This window comes from Ranitomeya imitator, chromosome 2 (assembly GCF_032444005.1).
Source record: "Ranitomeya imitator isolate aRanImi1 chromosome 2, aRanImi1.pri, whole genome shotgun sequence".
Lineage (NCBI taxonomy): Eukaryota > Metazoa > Chordata > Amphibia > Anura > Dendrobatidae > Ranitomeya > Ranitomeya imitator.
In genome coordinates this window covers 189,151,845-189,171,973 of record NC_091283.1, presented here as the reverse complement: position 1 = coordinate 189,171,973, position 20,129 = coordinate 189,151,845, and the positions used below count along the sequence as shown (strand labels likewise).

The window sequence follows — 20,129 nt, the reverse complement described above, 5'->3', positions numbered from 1 at the left end:
AATTGCTCTTTATTTCAGTCTTTAATGGTTTGTGACTTTTGATCTCAAAGTGGCATGTTGCTCAAAAATGCTACAAAAGTTGCACCAAAGTTTTATGTAAAATCACTCTAGGAAAGTGGACTGGAGTAATTTTGTGACTTTTTGAAAAGTTACAAATGATAAATCAGGCGAAACCATCTGGAAACCCTAAACACCACCCACAGTGAACTAAATAAACCCAAAACAGAGGAACAAGTAAGTGAAATCAAATTAAGGCTCAAATGGAAAGATGAATATGGCACAAAGAAAAATGGGTGCAAAAAGCTAAAAACAGGCAAAAATTCAATAATGATTCTGGCCCTAAATGAAATGGTCAAACTTTTAATGAGTTTTTCAGGGGATCCTCATGAAATTGCAGTCACTTTTTATTTTTGGATTAAATTAACCGCTACATCATCGACTGATTTATTACCAAAAATGATATACAGAACCTGAAACGATGATATCCATAACATAAATCTGAGATTGTGCAAAAATAGAAAAAAAATGGATAGCACTCATTTAGCGCGAAACGGCCGTCATCGGCACTGGCTCACACACTCCTTCAACTGTTCTCCTGGCCATGATGTTTTAGAACGTTGAAATAAAGCATGTATTTTAGGATCGGTGAGTGCTATCCATTTTTTTCTATTTTTGCATATTCACCATGATGTCTTTTCTTGGATAAGCACCCAGTATCTGACGGTATAGCCAACACACATGTACCATATATGTGATTACAAGACTTCATGCTACTTAGTGGTGCCGTCTGCTTTTTTCTATTTTCATAAAGATGAGATTGCAGAGCTTAACAGTATTCTGTCTTCCCATAGCCCGTCTTCTATAGAGGACCAGCAGGATCACAGGTCACCCTAAGCAGTCTGGGGAACCAGACCATGGTCCTACTGGATGAGAGAGCTCGTCTGCTGCTGACTGAACCTGAGCGAAGCACAATGTCCTACTACCTCCAGCAGTACAAGGAGCGCCATATCCCGGTGCAGGCATTTATAATGGCTATGTTCGAACTTTTCAACACCCAGGCCAAGGTATAGTATGAGGCAACTTTTGGGACAATAGTATTTGCTCCAGAAATTGTGAGAAACTTCGCATAGAGACATAAGGATTGGGCATAAGTCATTTAATCACCCCATCCTTTTGTTCGGTGAGGCATAGTCTGCATGAATACATTAACTGTAGGCCAACCCGGGCATCTAGTGGAGTCAGGAGTGATAGCTGCCGAATGACGAACAGTTTGGATTATGATAATCTAATACACATGTCTATCTTCAATGTTTGAGGATGAGGATGGTAAATCCAGCACATGTCCTTTCCTCTGCTACTTCTTAAAGGCAACCTGTCCCACTGTACATGCAGTCCGATCTGTGGAGCACATGGTATACAGAAAGAAAAGCTGACCAGAAAGATATAACAGATTCAGAATTCCTGGTGTTTGTAAGAGTCCAGTGGGCGGCCCTACTAATGATTGACAGCCATAAAATTTTCATAGTCCTATTTCAAACAGGCTGAAGACACTTCAAATATCAATAACAAACATATTCCTAGGTGAGGGCAATAGCTCCCAAGGAAAAACGAAGTGCAGAGAAGAAAATATGATTAAAAATTATATTTATTAACAAATTGTAAAAACATATCAATACTGAGTAAGGGGAAGGGGGAAGACAGGGGGGATATATGCCACCAGACAAAAAACTGGGGAGACGAACCTACTCCGGCCCCTGTGTGATTTAAAGCCCCAAGTGGTAACGTGAATGTTCGTCTCCCCAGTTTTTTGTCTGGTGGCATATATCCCCCCTGTCTTCCCCCTTCCCCTTACTCAGTATATTCTATTGATATGTTTTTACAATTTGTTAATAAATATAATTTTTAATCATATTTTCTTCTCTGCACTTCGTTTTCCTTGGGAGCTATTGCCCTCACCTAGGAATATGTTTGTTATTGATTGACAGCCATGTCTACAAGCACAGTCATGCAGGAAGACTGTCAATCACTGAACAGTCCTGCCCACTGGACTCATACATACAAATGCAAGGGATTAAAGTGACTAAACTGCAAGCTTTACAGAAATTTGATATCAATCTGATGAGCTTCTTCTGCTCTATAACATGAAGACCGCAGATCAAATAATATTTTCAACATGACCGGTTCCGTTTACAATGACATAATTTAATAATGTAAGGTTAAAAATTACTCCAAAAAGTTAAAATGAGTCATCCTGAAATAAATTTATTCCACTTTCCTAAGCAAACAAGCCATAAGACAGTTATTCGTTGCCAATGAAAAAAAGAAAAATTAAATTTCATCCCTATGGTTGATCACGTTGACTCGTAGAGGCTCCAGCAGGTTAGCCAGCGAGCTTCCTACTCATGCCATTAGGATAATCAGCCCATCTATCCTAGTATTAATAACAATTATGTCTGTTACCCATAGAGACACAGCTTTTACTTTACAATCTACCATATCAAGTCTTTCTCATTATGATTATTGAGCTAATAAATGCATCCAGCTTGCTAAACTGCTCGTCTCGCATGCTAATTACAACCTGCACTCCCAGCCGGATGGTTGTACACTGCACAAAGCTCGAGGCAAAGGAGAAGCCCTAATGTAGAACAGAAGGTGGACAGGTTCACACCAGATGCTAGAGGGAACGAACCTAGCTATACCTCCATGCTACAATTCCAAAAACAAGAATTTAATAATCATATTTTAAATATTTTTTTAAATATATACTGCATAGAAACAAACTAAATAAATCAAACAAGAGACGTGAGGACCCTGCTTGCAAGAGCTTACAATCTATGAGGAAACAGGAGTGAGAAAATAGGTAAAAAAAGAGCTTGTATTATACAATGAAGTAGCCATTTTTTTATTAAAACCACAGAGCTTACCAAGGCGAAGATGCTTCAGGAAAACGTTGATGGTCTCTTTTTCAGAAGAAGCTTCACCGATGACTCCACCGCAAGCACTTTTACTTTACATTTTTAAGTGTAGAAAGCAGGCGGCTTTCAAAGAAAGCCACCCCGAAGAATGAACATGTCACTTCGTTTAACTGCTTCAGGGCCTCCGAACCGTAAAGCGGTTAAAAGAAGTGACATAAGATGGAACATGTGCACAGCAATGTCGTTTTGATATTGCTGTGCGCTAAGTTGATTTCTTGTGGTGTTTCCGCAACACTTTTTCAGGCAGATTCCAGACAGATTCTTAGTCTATCTGTACACGGTGACGCTTCTGGCAGATTCTAAGGCTTTGGGTATGATGGAATCAGGTTTTGAAGAGTTAAGGAGTGGGAAGATTAAAAGAAATGGCGTCAGATAATGAAATGCTTGCCTGAAAAGTTTTATTTTTGGGACATTTAAAACTGTGGATGCTGGAAATCTACTTTGTCTGGGGTATCAAATTCTCGAGACCTGGTGTAGCATTAGAAGATTAACATGCACCACATTTATTAAAATGTTTAATGCTGTTTGATAAATCTGTCCATTTTTAAGACTGGTCTGTTTGCACCACCTAATAGTTATCTTACTTTGTGCCAGTAATCTGCATAAAATTCTGGCACATTTTTGGCACACGGTATCACTCGCTGGGCCATGCCCCTTTTCTAATGAGACACATCCCTCTGTAACAAGGCCACGCTCGCTTGATGGGCAAGATATAGAAAGAGGTAAAACTCATCATAAATTTAGTGCAAGTCATGAAAGAAACGTTTTTTGTGCAAAGTACACCAGAAATCTGCCACATTTAACTTGATAAATCTCCCCCAATCTTTCTTCCAGTTCGAACAGAATATGATGCTATAGCCAACCAGTAGCCGCTGATTTAGCTGTAGTGGTCACGTGACACCCGCCAACTAAAGGAGCCAGGAGTCTGTTAGGAGGCACCGGTGCAAAAGAGTTAATTTTTTTAATGTTTTTATTCTCCCATGGACCTCTTCAAGCCCTTTGATGGTAGTGCTGCACTGTGGAGAGCTTAGTGGATGAGAGTAATAAATTAAAATTATATTCTATAGTGGATGGATAACCAGTGCAATGACTGGCACATGGTGGAAGCAATTGTATAGCCCTTGAGAAGAAAAATAAGTCTGGCTGCCGCATAAAGGATAGATATGAGAGTAGAAAGTTTAGTACGGGAAGACCAATTCGTAGATAATTAGTTTTTTTTGTGTCTGGTTCCCTAATTTCCAAAAGAGAAGTTGTCCCAATTTCTGATTGTATTTTACTCCCATCAGAGGTTGGACTCGCTACTCTCTGCAGTGAACACTCGGCCTCTTCTGTTACCGGTAGCCTTTGCTTCCCTATAAATATTTGACTCTAAAATGTATGCGATTCACAAGTTTTATGTATGCAAATATTTTTTTTCTGTTTCAGTTTGCCCTCTTATCAGAGCTACGCCCTCAAATCTACGCACAGGATTTGGCAGTGTTTGATAATATGGTGTTGAAAAGAGAAATTGAATCAATGAAATCTCGTCATCGTTCAGGAGACACCATCTCTGTCTTATCCCACAGCCCGAGCACCTCATCCACAGAGAGCCATCAAACTGTCAGCACTGCCAGCACTGCACGGGTAAGAATACTGACTTGTCTCTTACTTTTATTCGGCCCAAAGAAGAAAATATGTGCACCCTGCATGGTTAGTACCTATTCTGAACGTATCACAGCTTGTAAATGCTTTTTGTAGCTAGCCATGTGTCTTTCAATTCTTGTTTGGGGGATTTTCATCCATTCTTCCTTGGAAAATTCTTCCAGTTCTATGAGATTACTGGATTGTCTTGCATCCTCTGCTATTTTGAGCCACAGATTTTCAATGGTGTTCAGATTAGGGGACTGTGAGGGCCATTGTAAAGCCTTCTGCTTGGGCCTTTTGAGGTAGTCTATTATGGATTTTGACGTGTGTTTAAGATCATTATCCTTTTTTCAACTTCAGCTTTCTTACAGATGGTGTTATGTTTGCATCAAGAATTTGTTGAAATGTACTTTAATCCATTCTTCCCTCTACCCGTGAAATGTTCCCCGTGCCATCGGTTGCAACACAACTCCAAAGCATAAATGATCCACCCCCATGATTAATGGTTGGCGAGATGTTCTTTTTGCTGAAATTCTGTGCCCTTTTTTCTCCACATATACCTTTGATCATTGTGGCCAGAGTTCTATTTTACCCCCTCCGCTCCACAGGACTTGTTTTCAAAATGCATCAGGTTTGTTAGATGTTCTTTTCCATACTTCTGACACTGAATTTATGGTAAGGACTCAGGAGAGGGTTTTTTTTCTGATGACTCTGCCATGAAAGCCATATTTGTGCAAGTGTTTCTGAACAGTAGAACAATGTACCACAGACAGACAGATAAATCATTCAGAAGGTCTTTTGCAGTCAAGCTGGAGTTCTGGTTTGCCTCTCTAGCAATCCTGTGAGCAGCTCTCACTGAAATTTTGTTTGGTCTTCCAGACCTTATCTTGACCTCCACTGTTGCTGTGAAGTGCCATTTCTTAATTACATTGCTGGCAAAAAAAATCTTTCCAAGTTCAACAAAGCCACAAAATCTTAATACTCAAGTGTTTTATTGTAGATATTTTGTTACAATTAGTATTTTGTCATGTCACATTTACATTTTATCACCATCTGTGGTCGTAAGCCAGTTTTGCTATTAGACAGTTGGCACCTGCTCTGCAGCATAATTGCATGTTTTATGTGCCAATAATACATTCTATTCACATTATTCAGCTAGGGTAAAAAAAATCAATTTGAAAATGACGCCTGCGCAGTAGCTGCTATCCTTGTCTATCTGTGATTAGGCGCAGTAGCAGTAGCGCAGTAGCAGCTTGGAGATAGCCACTGCGTGGGCGGCGCCATCTTGGACGAGGATTTTTTTTCTTCTCCAGTAAGATGGCGTGGCCGGCGCATGCGCAGTAGCAGCTATCGGATCACAGCACCACGTCAGATGTGCACCAGGTCAGAAACGCTACTACTGGAGTACCGTTTTTAGCATATAAAAAGACGCATGTGTATCGCCACGCAATCTATGGCTTCCTCAGGGGTGAGAGGAAGCCACAGATACTTGTGGTCTTTTTTTCCTCATTCCATTTTGCACTTCCTTATTTATAAACTCTGATACTTGTGTTTATTGGTGTTCATGGTGTTCTTTTTCATGCTGACATACACCTTATTTTTTGATTCTTTGACACTGCAAATTGTTCATATTCCTTTATCACCTCATATCAGTGCAAAATAAACTTTTACTTGCACACATGGATTTTTGCTGGGTATCCTATGAATGGCTATTAATCTGGCTGATGAGAATATGAGGTAGTCATATTGTGGACACACTTAATTAGTGTACAAATAGCTTATTGGCTTTTGAAATGTTTTTAAACTTGTGTGGTTGTTTTTGTCTCTTCACGCCATTCATATTAATGGATTTTATATGGTGATCCCTATGTATTTGCATACTTCTTTTTCCATGTTTTTGCATATTTGTAAGTATGTGCTTGGCTGATCCCAATCGATTTGGTAATGCCCTCATAAATTTTCTTTTCCAAAATTTTTGGCAAATAAAACACCAGCACTTTTAATGAATGAGCATAGCCAAGCACTGTCCCCTCCCAATATCCACCCAATTCAAACTGGCATGAAATTGGCAAAAGTCGCAAAATTTTTGCGTAACTATGAAAACATTTTTGAGACTTTTCAAGGCTCTTGCTCCAGTTAACAAGTTTTATTTCTTAAATGTGGGATTGTTTGGCCAGACATGTTATATTTCAACATGCATTCGAACAGCACAACATAGGGATTTTACCACTAGACTGAAATACTATTCTTTTACTGAGTGGACAACATAAAATGATATATGTGTATTACATATAGTAAATGCACAAAATGACTCCGAGCCGATGGCTTTTACTCTAGTATCACAAAATAAATCCATACAGAAAAAAAGATTGTTATTGAAGTCTTACATTTTTATTGAATTCTTAGAATAGTATTAAGAGTGGTATATAGTGGTTGTGAACTCTGCTGGGTGGAAAAAGAATATATTTCACATTAGTTGGGTGATTCCCGAGTGCGGTCCTTGTATCTAGAAAGTAAACCATGGCCCGCTGTAAATGCAGTAGGGGTCATTACTTTGTACTTATACTGAAGCAGATAAAGAACAAACAATGATTTCTCATAATGGCATTACATGACTATGTCTTCTTGTCATATCCTAGGAACGTCTTCTGTGGCTCTTGGATGTAATGGAGGTCAGTATTACCTGTCTATGTATTTGCTGTTATCGAGTTTTTTTCATTTAGTCCACCATACACGTTAGAGAAAAGTCGTCGCCGATTTCAGTGAGGTCATTAGTCTAATGTGGATGGGTCTCTCGTCTCGACTCTCCTCCTGGTGTAAAGACAAGTAGAACTGGACAGATTACATTTAATGCCTGATTCCTTTGGTCTCCCACAAAGAAGCCACCATTGAAAACTCATGCACGCCCAGTTGAGCCCAGCATGCAGTTATTTTAGGAGGTAGGCAGAAATAGTCATCAGAACAAGAGCTTGGCTGAAAGCTTCCTAAAGTGTATAGGCTACATCAGGATTTTTTTTTATAACAGATCTGATTTTGTTTTTTATATTGCCCCACTCCTAGCCTGTATCTGGTATGACAACTCATTGGTAAAAAAAAAGCTGCAACTGAGCTCGCACAAAACCATGGACAAGAGTGGCACTTTTTTTTCAAGAAAAAATTGTTGTAAACTTATATATTATCGTTGCGAATCTTGTTTAGTTATAATATACACAGCAAAGCCCTCTATAATAGAACTATTTAATCAGCATTCCTCAATGGTCACTGCATGAAGGTGTGTCCAATATTGGCAAAAAGGACAAATAGAATCCACCCCGTTGCTGGTATCCAGTGTGGTCTATCCAGCTGCTGGTATCCAGTGATGTGCTACATATCGGGCTATTGTTGAACTTGCAGCTCTTGTCCAAAGACGACATAATGTTTGAAGCATCCAGGAGCCGCATGTGATCTTGTGAATATTAGGTAGGGTTGAGCTTCCTTTGCAGTAAAGATGAAAATCCTAATCGTTTCTATTACTGTCGGTCATGTTCACTCTTCTCACAAGTAAAGAATGAGAACATTATTGCTGAACCAGGCACCAAGTACAGATCTGTGGACCCAGAGATCTTCATTCTCAATCCTTATTTCCCCCAAATCAGTCGGGCCACTGCATACACTTTACCACGTTAGACTATCCCAGTAGGATTGGCCAATATTTTACTAATGTGTATGATCAGAGTGTATACAGTCAGGCTTGGTGCTAGCAAAGTCTAGGCATGGATCATTGGTTTTCACCTTCTAACCCAGTGGTCCCCAACTCCAGGCCTCGAGGGCCGCCAACAGTGCAGGTTTTCAGGATTTCCTTAGTATTGCACAGGGGTTGGAATCATTACCTGTGCAGATGATCACATTACCACCGATGCAATACTAAAGAAATCCTGAAAACCTGCACTGTTGGCGGCCTTCGGCTTCGAGGCCTGGAGTTGGGGACCCCTGTTCTAACCTCTATACAGAGATCTGGACTTCACTGCAGTGCCCATTTAGTTGGGTCTGTGGGAAAATGCCAAAGAAGCTGGCTCATAACTAGAGAGTTATAGATAAGGACAAAACAGAGGCAAATGTGTAGTTATTAGTAAAGTAACATACTCAGGAATAGCAGGGTCAAAGTCCAGGAGATCTAGCAGGAAAAAGGCCAAAGCAAAGTCAAGATGTGAAAGGGTCAAACCAGTGAGGGAATCCAAAGGTTCAACCAGAAATTGGTTTGGAATCAGCCGGATCAGAAGACAGAATATCGGTCCAAAAGCACGCCAGGTTAGTAGCCAAATGGCATACAGTAGCTGGCCCAGGTGACAAGATATAGGAGATTTATATACAGCGCTAATAGGTAGATTATGGCTGACCATATAATGCATGCTGGGATAGATCCTTACTGAGCTCAATTCCCAGGACAACCTAAAGGTACCGTCACATTAAGCGACACTGCAGCAATATAGACAACGATGCAGATCGCTGCAGCGTCGCTGTTTAGTCGTTGTGTGGTCGCTGGAGAGCTGTCACACAGACAGCTCTCCAGCGACCAACTATGCCGAAGTCCCCAGGTAACCAGGGTAAACATCGGGTTACTAAGTGCAGGGCCGCGCTTAGTAACCCGATGTTTACCCTGGTTACCACTGTAAATGTAAAAAAAAAAAACACTACATACTTACATTCCAGTGTCTGTCGCGTCCCCCGGGGTCAGCTTCCCTGCACTGTGTAAGCGCCGGCCGTAAAGCAGAGCGGTGATGTCACCGCTGTGCTCTGCTTTACGGCCAGCCGGCGCTGACACAGTGCAGGCAAGCAGAACGCCGGGGGACGCGACAGACACAGGAATGTAAGTATGTAGTGCCTGCGCTTAGTAACCCGATGTTTACCTTGGTTACAAGTGAAGACATCGCTAGATCGGTGTCACACACGCCGATTCAGCGATGTCAGCGGGTGATCCAGCGATTAAATAAAGTTCTGGCCTTCTAGCTCCGACCAGCGATGTCACAGCAGGATCCTGATCGCTGCTGCGTGTCAAACACAATGATATCGCTATCCAGGACGCTGCAACGTCACGGATCGCTATCATTATCATTCTAAAGTTGCTCAGTGTGAAGGTACCTTTAGACTGCATGTTAAAAGGTGTCCCAAAAGTCTGGACACATAGGAATTCTCATTAACCATAATTTTAATAAATGTAATTAACTATAATATAATTTTGAAAAGAGAATTGACCTTGGTATCACAAATAGGCAACCATGACACTGTTTGTCTGGGATGGGAAACTCTTCCCTTAATGATTGCACAGATAAAAACTGTCCATCAAATTTTTAAAATGTAGTATGCAGCATCAACAATCTTAAATACGCAGACAATACAACATCGATCGCAACAAGTGTAGATGTAATGAAGGACTTAATACAGAGTGTCAAGATGGAAAGATCAAACATGGGACTGCTACTCAATACAAAGACAAAGATATTGTCTACTACCAGGTACGACTGGGATAGTTTTGACATGGACTGAGACGAACTGGAGGTTGTAAAAGACTTCAAACTGCTTGGATCAATGATGAATCCAGATGCAGCAACGACACTAGAAGTCAATAGAATAGCTGCGGACAAATCAACAATGAAGGCACTGGACAAGGTCTTCAAATCCTGGACTGTTTCACTGGCGACAAAGACACGGCTCGTAAATAGTCTGGTCTTTTCTGTAACGAAATCTGGATGATAAAGAAACAAGACAGAAGAATTGTGCTGCTGGAGAAGGATTCTATCAATACCATGGATGGAAAGAAGAACAAACAAATCAATCTTGGAATAAATCAAGCCAGACATGTGACTCGAAGCAAGGATCACCAATTACGACTTGCCTACTTTGAAAACATCATACGAAGAGAGCAATCACTGGAGAAGGACATCATGGTCAGAAGAATAGAAGGAGCAAGGAGATGAAGAAGACCAGCAACCTGATGGCTTGATACAATGAAAATAACAGTGGAAAAGACCTTAGTGGACCTATCTAGGCTTGTACAAGATCGATCTTCCTACAGATGGTTCATCTATCAAGTCGCCATGGCTCGAGATTGAGCCGATGGGCTTTAAATAATTAAGTAGTGGACAGATCAAATCCTCAAGAGTGGAAGTCATTGCTTGTTAGCGCCTCTAATTAGCTTCATAGAATAGGGTCCAAGGAAGGGGACCTTCCTCAATAACATCATAAATATGATGCTAGTCACTACTCACGGGCAAGTAGCGAGATTTGGGTAATCAAGACGTCTGGGGTCAGACACCAAGAAGGTTCATCATATACAGGGTGTCCCTAAAGTCTGGACACATAGGAATTCTCATTAACTATAATTTTAATAAATTTAATGAACTATAATCGAATTTTGCAAAGCGCATGAACCTTTGCATCACAAATTGTGGTAATCATATTGAAGAAGTTATTTAATATTGTAATTGAATAAAATTGTATTAATAAATTTAATTTCTTGAAAATATGTATTTTTGCCTGTGTGTCCAGACTTTAGGGACACTTTGTACAAATGGGTAGGGCAAAAGGCATAGTCAGGTCACAGTCAAGAGTCAGAACTCCAAGCTCAGAGTGGGTTAAGGCAAAAGGAGTAATACAAACAGGTAGTCAATAGGCAAATCAAAAGAAGATCAGAAAGTCTGAATTCAGAGCACAGAGGACAAACCAAAAAGAGCTGAAAGCTAGGACTGGCAGCTATCTGGGACAGATAGCTTAGTTAAATAGCTGGGCAATCACTTAGAACAGGGAACACCTCAAGAAAGCTCAGCACCTCATAGTCCTAGATTGGACGGCGGAGCTGTCTATTAAAATGCTGACAGCTCAGCACGCCCCTATACTAAACTGGACAACCAAGCTGTCAGTCACTGCGTCCAAGGCACACTGAGGGGTGGAATTGTGACAATAATAGTACTCGCGGAAAGTGATTTCGTCATAAGCGTATGTTCCTACATGTATTTCCTTTGCGAACCTCCGGCAGCAAATTCCACTGTATTGCAAAGAGTGAAATACGTAATGACATCAACAGGATAAACTTACGTGCTGCACAGTTTTTAATTTTGGGTATTTTTTGCAGCGTGTGTAAGAGAAATCTTCTGCACACTTCTGGTACGGTGAAATGCAGCAGGTTTTCCATCAAGAAAATCGACTGCATTTTATACTGCATGGGAAACATACCTTTGTGAGACAGCCCCTTAGAAAAGTGATTGAATCGGGATGGTGGGCAGATGAGGAAATCAAGGAGAAGACACCAGTTTGCTAAGTAATACCTTGTCTTTGCTTCTTCCCTCGTCTGTACTACCTACTTCCAGCTCCTCTCCCTTGTAATCTCTGGGCTTCTGACATTACAAAGACACTTTCATGTAAGACAAACAGCTGCTTCTTGCATTAATCAAAGCGATGTAAAATGTATATGTAATTTCCATGCCGTACTAAATAAACGTCTCGTGAATTTCAAATTGAAAAATGTGGCTATTTTTGCCCAGGGATGATATTTGTGTGCAAGCCTGGAGACAGAGGATTAAACATCTAGTTTAGTTGTTTTATATGAAGGATCCCCAGTTACATCAGGGGCTATTACCCTCCTCCCTCATTAGGTCGTATAACACACTGCAATGTAAATGCTGACCATTCTGGATGGATGCTTACAGGATAATAATATACTAGAAAGACAAAAGTATTAAGACACATCCACATTCCACCTACAGTCCATGGACATTTACATGGAGTTGGTCCCTTTACAGCTTTCTGCAAGATTTTGGAGGCGTCTGTGGGAATTTTTGCCCCATCATCCAGAATTGCATTTGTGATCTCAGACACTGATGTTGGGGAAAGGCTGGGATCACAATCTCTGTTCTAGTTCATCCCAAAGGTATTGGCTGCGGCTGAGATCCAGGCTCTGGCGGACGGTCATTTTCTTCCACCAAACTCCCCCAACCAAGTCTGTACGGAGCTTGTGTACTGGGGACAGTAAAGGGGGTCAGAAAACGGCCTTCCTCAAACTGTACCCTCAAAAAGCTGGAAGATACAGTTGTCCATATTGTCCATAATGTCTGGTATGCTGTAGTATTAACCCTTTCACGACCTATAATGTATAGATACGTCATAGGTCCTGTCTCCCCCTTTGATGCGGGCTCTGCATCTTCACAAGCAAATGACAGCTGATCTGATAAGCTTTCATGTGCCTCTAACAGCCGCGGGTGGAATTCATGTTCGTGGGGTTCCGATGGGTTGGCATGACAACCGGGGGTCTGCAGTAGACATTGCAGGTCTGCTATGAGTGCTGCCATGTGGCCGGTACTCATAGCAGATGATGATTTCTGCTACGCATTGCAAAGCCGAAGCCCTGCTATGTGTGGCACAAGTTCAAGTCTCCTAAGGAGTCTATAGAAGCAAGAAAAAAGTAAAAAAAAATGTTTAATTTTTTTTTTTTTTTTTAATTTGAAAATCACCCCCCTTTTGCCCCATTCAAAATAAAACAATAATTAAAAAATCACATATTTGGTATTGCTGTATTCAGAAACGCTTGATCTATGAAAATATGAAAAGAATGAATCCGATCGATGAACGGTGTAATGAGAAAAAAAATCAAACCGCCAGAATTACATTTTTTGGTTGCTGCAACATTGCATTAAAATGCAATAACAAAACATTGTATCTAACTCAAAATTGTATCAATAAAAACGTCAGCTGATCCTGAAAAATGTAGACGCTACGGGTCTCGGAAAAGGGCACCATTTTTTTTTTTTTATAAACTTTCCACTTAACCCCTTTACCCCCAAGGGTGGTTTGCACGTTAATGACCAGGCCAATTTTTACAATTCTGACCACTGTCCCTTTATGAGGTTATAACTCCGAAACGCTTCAACGGATCTTAGCGATTCTGAGATTGTTTTCTTGTAACATATTGTACTTCATGATAGTGCTAAAATTTCTTCGATATAACTTGCGTTTATTTGTGAAAAAAACGGAAATTTGGCGAAAATTTTGAAAATTTCACAATTTTCCAACTTTGAATTTTTATTCTGTTAAACCAGAGAGTTATGTGACACAATATAGTTAATAAATAACATTTCCCACATGTCTACTTTACATCAGCACAATTTTTGAAACAAACTTTTTTTTTTCAAGGAAGTTATAAGGGTTAAAATTTGACCAGCAATTTCTCATTTTTACAACCAAATTTACAAAACCATTTTTTTTAGGGACCACCTCACATTTGAAGTCATTTTGAAGGGTCTATATGGCAGAAAATACCCAAAAGCGACACCATTCTAAAAACTGCACCCCTCAAGGTGCTCAAAACCACATTCAAGAAGTTTATTAACCCTTCAGGTGATTCACAGCAGCAGAAGCAACATGGAAGGAAAAAATTAACATTTTACTTTTTAGTCACAAAAATGATCTTTCAGCAATAATCTTTTTAATTTCCCAAGGGTAAAAAGAGAAAATGGACCTCAAAAGTTGTTGTCCAATTTATCCTGAGTACGCTGATACCCCACATGTGAGGGGGAACCACTTTTTGGGCGCATGGCAGGGCTCAGAAGGAAAGGAGCGCCGTTTGACTTTTTCAAGCTAAATTTGGCTGGAATTGAGATCGGACGCCATGTCGCGTTTGGCGACCCCCTGATGTGCCTAAACAGTGGAAACCCCCCACAAATGACCCCATTTTGGAAACTAGACCCCCTAAGGAACTTATCTAGATGTGTCATGAGCACTTTTATCCCCCAAGTGCTTCACGAAAGTTTATAACGCCCGGGCGTGAAAAAAAAAATTCCTATTTTTTCCACAAACATGATCGTTTAGTCCCCAATTTTTTATTTTCTCAAGGGTAAAAGGAGAAATTGGACCCCAAAAGTTGTTGTCCAATTTGTCCTGAGTACGCTGATACCCCATATGTGGGGGGGACCACTGTTTGGGCGCATGGCAGGGCTCAGAAGGAAAGGAGCGCCGTTTGACTTTTTCAAGCTAAATTTGGCTGGAATTGAGATCGGACGCCATGTCGCGTTTGGCGACCCCCTGATGTGCCTAAGCAGTGGAAACCTCCCACAAATGACCCCATTTTGGAAACTAGACCCCCTAAGGAACTTATCTAGATGTGTCATGAGCACTTTTATCCCCCAAGTTATTCACGAAAGTTTATAACGCCCGGGCGTGAAAAAAAAAATTCCTATTTTTTCCACAAACATGATCGTTTAGTCCCCAATTTTTTATTTTCTCAAGGGTAAAAGGAGAAATTGGACCCCAAAAGTTGTTGTCCAATTTGTCCTGAGTACGCTGATACCCCATATGTGGGGGGGGACCACTGTGTGGGCGCATGGCAGGGCTCAGAAGGAAAGGAGCGCCGTTTGACTTTTTCAAGCTAAATTTGGCTGGAATTGAGATCGGACGCCATGTCGCGTTTGGCGACCCCCTGATGTGCCTAAACAGTGGAAACCCCCCACAAATGACCCCATTTTGGAAACTAGACCCCCTAAGGAACTTATCTAGATGTGTCATGAGCACTTTTATCCCCCAAGTGCTTCACGAAAGTTTATAACGCCCGGGCGTGAAAAAAAAAAATCCTATTTTTTCCACAAACATGATCGTTTAGTCCCCAATTTTTTATTTTCTCAAGGGTAAAAGGAGAAATTGGACCCCAAAAGTTGTTGTCCAATTTGTCCTGAGTACGCTGATACCCCATATGTGGGGGGGGACCACTGTTTGGGCGCATGGCAGGGCTCAGAAGGAAAGGAGCGCCGTTTGACTTTTTCAAGCTAAATTTGGCTGGAATTGAGATCGGACGCCATGTCGCGTTTGGCGACCCCCTGATGTGCCTAAACAGTGGAAACCCCCCACAAATGACCCCATTTTGGAAACTAGACCCCCTAAGGAACTTATCTAGATGTGTCATGAGCACTTTTATCCCCCAAGTGCTTCACGAAAGTTTATAACGCCCGGGCGTGAAAAAAAAAATTCCTATTTTTTCCACAAACATGATCGTTTAGTCCCCAATTTTTTATTTTCTCAAGGGTAAAAGGAGAAATTGGACCCCAAAAGTTGTTGTCCAATTTGTCCTGAGTACGCTGATACCCCATATGTGGGGGGGACCACTGTTTGGGCGCATGGCAGGGCTCAGAAGGAAAGGAGCGCCGTTTGACTTTTTCAAGCTAAATTTGGCTGGAATTGAGATCGGACGCCATGTCGCGTTTGGCGACCCCCTGATGTGCCTAAACAGTGGAAACCCCCCACAAATGACCCCATTTTTGAAACTAGACCCCCTAAGGAACTTATCTAGATGTGTCATGAGCACTTTTATCCCCCAAGTGCTTCACGAAAGTTTATAACGCCCGGGCGTGAAAAAAAAAATTCCTATTTTTTCCACAAACATGATCGTTTAGTCCCCAATTTTTTATTTTCTCAAGGGTAAAAGGAGAAATTGGACCCCAAAAGTTGTTGTCCAATTTGTCCTGAGTACGCTGATACCCCATATGTGGGGGGGGACCACTGTTTGGGCGCATGGCAGGGCTCAGAAGGAAAGGAGCGCCGTTTGACTTTTTCAAGCTAACTTTGGCTGGAATTGAGATCGGACGCCATGTCGCGTTTGGCGACCCCCTGATGTGCCTAAACAGTGGAAACCCCCCACAAGTGACCCCATTTTGGAAACTAGACCCCCTAAGGAACTTATCTAGATGTGTCATGAGCACTTTTATCCCCCAAGTGCTTCACGAAAGTTTATAACGCCCTGGCGTGAAAAAAAAAATTCCTATTTTTTTCCACAAACATGATCGTTTAGTCCCCAATTTTTTATTTTCTCAAGGGTAAAAGGAGAAATTGGACCCCAAAAGTTGTTGTCCAATTTGTCCTGAGTACGCTGATACCCCATATGTGGGGGGGGACCACTGTTTGGGCGCATGGCAGGGCTCAGAAGGAAAGGAGCGCCGTTTGACTTTTTCAAGCTAACTTTGGCTGGAATTGAGATCGGACGCCATGTCGCGTTTGGAGAGCCCATGATGTGCCTAAACAGTGGAAACCCCCCACAAGTGACCCCATTTTGGAAACTAGACCCTCTAAGGAACTTATCTAGTTGTGTGGTGAGAATTTTGAACCCCCACGTGCTTCACTAAAGTATATAATGCCCAGGCGTGAAAATAAAAAATCCTATTTTTTCCTACAAAAATGATATTTTAGTCCCCAATTTTTAATTTTCCCAAGGGTACCAGGAGAAATTGGACCCCAAAAGTTGTTGTCCAATTTGTCCTGAGTACGCTGATACCCCATATGTGGGGAGGAACTACTGTTTGGGCACACGTTGGGGCTCGAAAGGGAAGTAGTGACGTTTTGGAATGCAGACTTTGATGGAATGTTCTGCTGGCATCATGTTCCATTTGCAGAGCCCCTGATGTGACTAAACAGTAGAAACCCCCCACAAGTGACCCCATTTTGGAAACTGTACCCCCTAAGGAACTTATCTAGTTGTGTGGTGAGAATTTTGAACCCCCACGTGCTTCACTAAACTTTATAATGCCCAGGTGTGAAAATAAAAAATCCTATTTTTTCCCACAAAAATGATATTTTAGTCCCCAATTTTTAATTTTCCCAAGGGTACCAGGAGAAATTGGACCCCAAAAGTTGTTGTCCAATTTGTCCTGAGTACGCTGATACCCCATATGTGGGGAGGAACTACTGTTTGGGCACACGTTGGGGCTCGAAAGGGAAGTAGTGACGTTTTGGAATGCAGACTTTGATGGAATGTTCTGCTGGCATCATGTTCCATTTGCAGAGCCCCTGATGTGACTAAACAGTAGAAACCCCCCACAAGTGACCCCATTTTGTAAACTGTACCCCCTAAGGAACTTATCTAGTTGTGTGGTGAGAATTTTGAACCCCCACGTGCTTCACTAAACTTTATAATGCCCAGGTGTGAAAATAAAAAATCCTATTTTTTCCCACAAAAATGATATTTTAGTCCCCAATTTTTAATTTTCCCAAGGGTACCAGGAGAAATTGGACCCCAAAAGTTGTTGTCCAATTTGTCCTGAGTACGCTGATACCCCATATGTGGGGAGGAACTACTGTTTGGGCACACGTTGGGGCTCGAAAGGGAAGTAGTGACGTTTTGGAATGCAGACTTTGATGGAATGTTCTGCTGGCATCATGTTCCATTTGCAGAGCCCCTGATGTGACTAAACAGTAGAAACCCCCCACAAGTGACCCCATTTTGGAAACTGTACCCCCTAAGGAACTTATCTAGTTGTGTGGTGAGAAATTTGAACCCCCACGTGCTTCACTAAAGTTTATAATGCCCAGGCGTGAAAATAAAAAATCCTATTTTTTCCCACAAAAATGATATTTTAGTCCCCAATTTTTAATTTTCCCAAAGGTAACAGGAGAAATTGGACATCAAAAGTTGTTGTCCAAATTGTCCTGATTACGCTGGTACGCCATATGTGGGAAAAAACTGTTTAGGCACACGTTGGGGCTCGAAAGGGAAGTTGTGACGTTTTGGAATGCAGAAATTGTCTGCGGTCGTCATGTTCCGTTTGCAGAGCCCCTGATGTGCCTAAACAGTAAAAAAAACCCACAAGTGACATCATTTTGGAACCTAGACCCCCCCCCAAGGAACTTATCTAGATGTGCCCCCTTTTTGGAACTAATGTACGCTTTCTTGTAAAGTAAATTAGTAGTGCATGGAGGTGTGGTACAATCTGAAGCAATCCTTCATACACAGGCCAGGTTTTTCGGGGCAGGTGTCGCATTGATAAATGGTGTCCTTGCGTATTCCCCTTTTGTAACACACTCGGCACCTTTTTTGCGGCTTACCTTTTCTGCCGGTTGGCGGGACCACCCCCGGAAAATGCTGGCCTGGTACGATACGAGCACCTTCAGTTCCGGAAGTACTGGGGCCCTCTCCTTCCGGAGTACCAAATATCAGGGCCTTAACCACTACCTCCTGGAACTGAAGGTACGACGTATCGGTGTGGCGTGCACATCGTAACAGCAGGAAAGCGTTGAGCATTGCCATTTGTACGATGTGGACGGCCAACTTTTTGTACCACACCTTGGCCTTTCTCAAAGCACTGTATGGTTGGAGGAGTTGATCAGAGAGATCAACCCCCCCCATGCTTTTGTTGTAGCCCAGTACACAGTCCGGTTTGCAGACCTGTGTAGAGGTACCCCGTACAGTGCTGAGGGCTCTGCCATCACCATGTATGGTGGTCAAGAGAAGGACATCCCTCTTGTCCTTGTACTTGACCACCAGCAGGTGGTCGCTACATTGGGCCTTGCTCTCACCTTTTCTGAGCATCTGCCGAAGTAGCGTCTTTGGGAGGCCTCTCTGATTTTTGCGCACAGTACCGCAGGCTGCGGTACCTCGCGCAGAGAGGGATTTGTAGAGTGGGATGCTGGTATAAAAGTTATCAGTATAGAGGTGATAACCTTTATCCAGCAGTGGGTGCACCAAATCCCACACGATCTTCCCACTCACTCCCAGGACAGGAGGACACTCAGGGGGTTCAATCCTGCTGTCCTTCCCTTCATACACTCTAAACCTGTGGATGTACCCTGAGGCACTCTCACACAGCTTGTAGAGTTTGATTCCGTACCTGGCCCTTTTGTTGGGCAGGTATTGACGGAATCCGAGCCGCCCCTTAAAATGGACCAAGGACTCATCCACGCAGATGTCCCTTTTGGGCACGTACACTTCAGAAAACTTTTTGTTGAAGTGTTCGATGACCGGCCGAACTTTGAACAGACGGTCAAAGTTGGGGTCATCTCGTGCGGGACACTGTGCATTATCGGAATAATGCAGGAATTTATGGATGGCCTCAAAACGTCTCCGAACCATGGCCATTCGGAATACTGGAGTGTTATATAAAACATCTACACTCCAATATTGCCGCATTTCTGGCTTCTTCACGATCCCCATGTGGAGGACCAGGCCCCAAAACTGCATCATTTCAACTGCGTCTACAGGAGACCAGTTGGAAAATGATGTACCGGGGTTTTGCTCCAAAAATTGACGAGCATACAAATTAGTTTGCTCCACCATGAGGTTAATAAAATCCTCAGAGAAAAAGACTTTGAAAAAGTCTGTTTCTGTGAGGCCCGTGGTGTCAAACTTGATTCCTGATTCTGCCACAAAATCAGGAATCAGTGGCTCGTAATTTTCGGGGGGCGAGGTCCATGTGGGTTCCGCAGTGGGGAGCGCTGGTTCAGGAGTGGTGGGGGCTGCCTCATCTTCTGTCCTGGGGCGTCTGCGTGGTGGTTCCGCAGGACCCGAGGAGGAAGAGGAGGAGGAGGAGGAAGAGGAGGAGGAGGAGGAAGAGGATGAAGAATCAGAAAAGTGAAGAAAAGTGGGATCCTCTCCCTCGCTATCAGTGTCGGAGGCAAGGAAAGCATATGCCTCCTCCAATGAATAGCGCTGTTGGGACGAACGGGACGAGCGGGACATTTTTGTGTGAATATGGTGATTGGGTGCACTTTATTGATAACTGTATGTGTATGTGTGGGGGGATAGTG

General features: G+C 42.2%; 1 protein-coding gene across 2 annotated transcripts in view; it reads left to right on the top strand.

Annotated features, from left to right (window-relative positions):
- The window catches only part of WHRN (whirlin), a 258,620-nt gene that overhangs the window by 179,728 nt on the left and 58,763 nt on the right, over nucleotides 1-20,129 (top strand). Inside the window, exons 7-9 of one of the 2 annotated variants that reach the window (XM_069748380.1) lie at nucleotides 852-1,064; nucleotides 4,401-4,598; nucleotides 7,238-7,270. In XM_069748380.1, the coding sequence (XP_069604481.1) occupies nucleotides 852-1,064; nucleotides 4,401-4,598; nucleotides 7,238-7,270 (444 nt within the window). The remainder of the gene's footprint in view (nucleotides 1-851; nucleotides 1,065-4,400; nucleotides 4,599-7,237; nucleotides 7,271-20,129) is intronic. The other variant, XM_069748381.1, reaches the window with a different exon arrangement.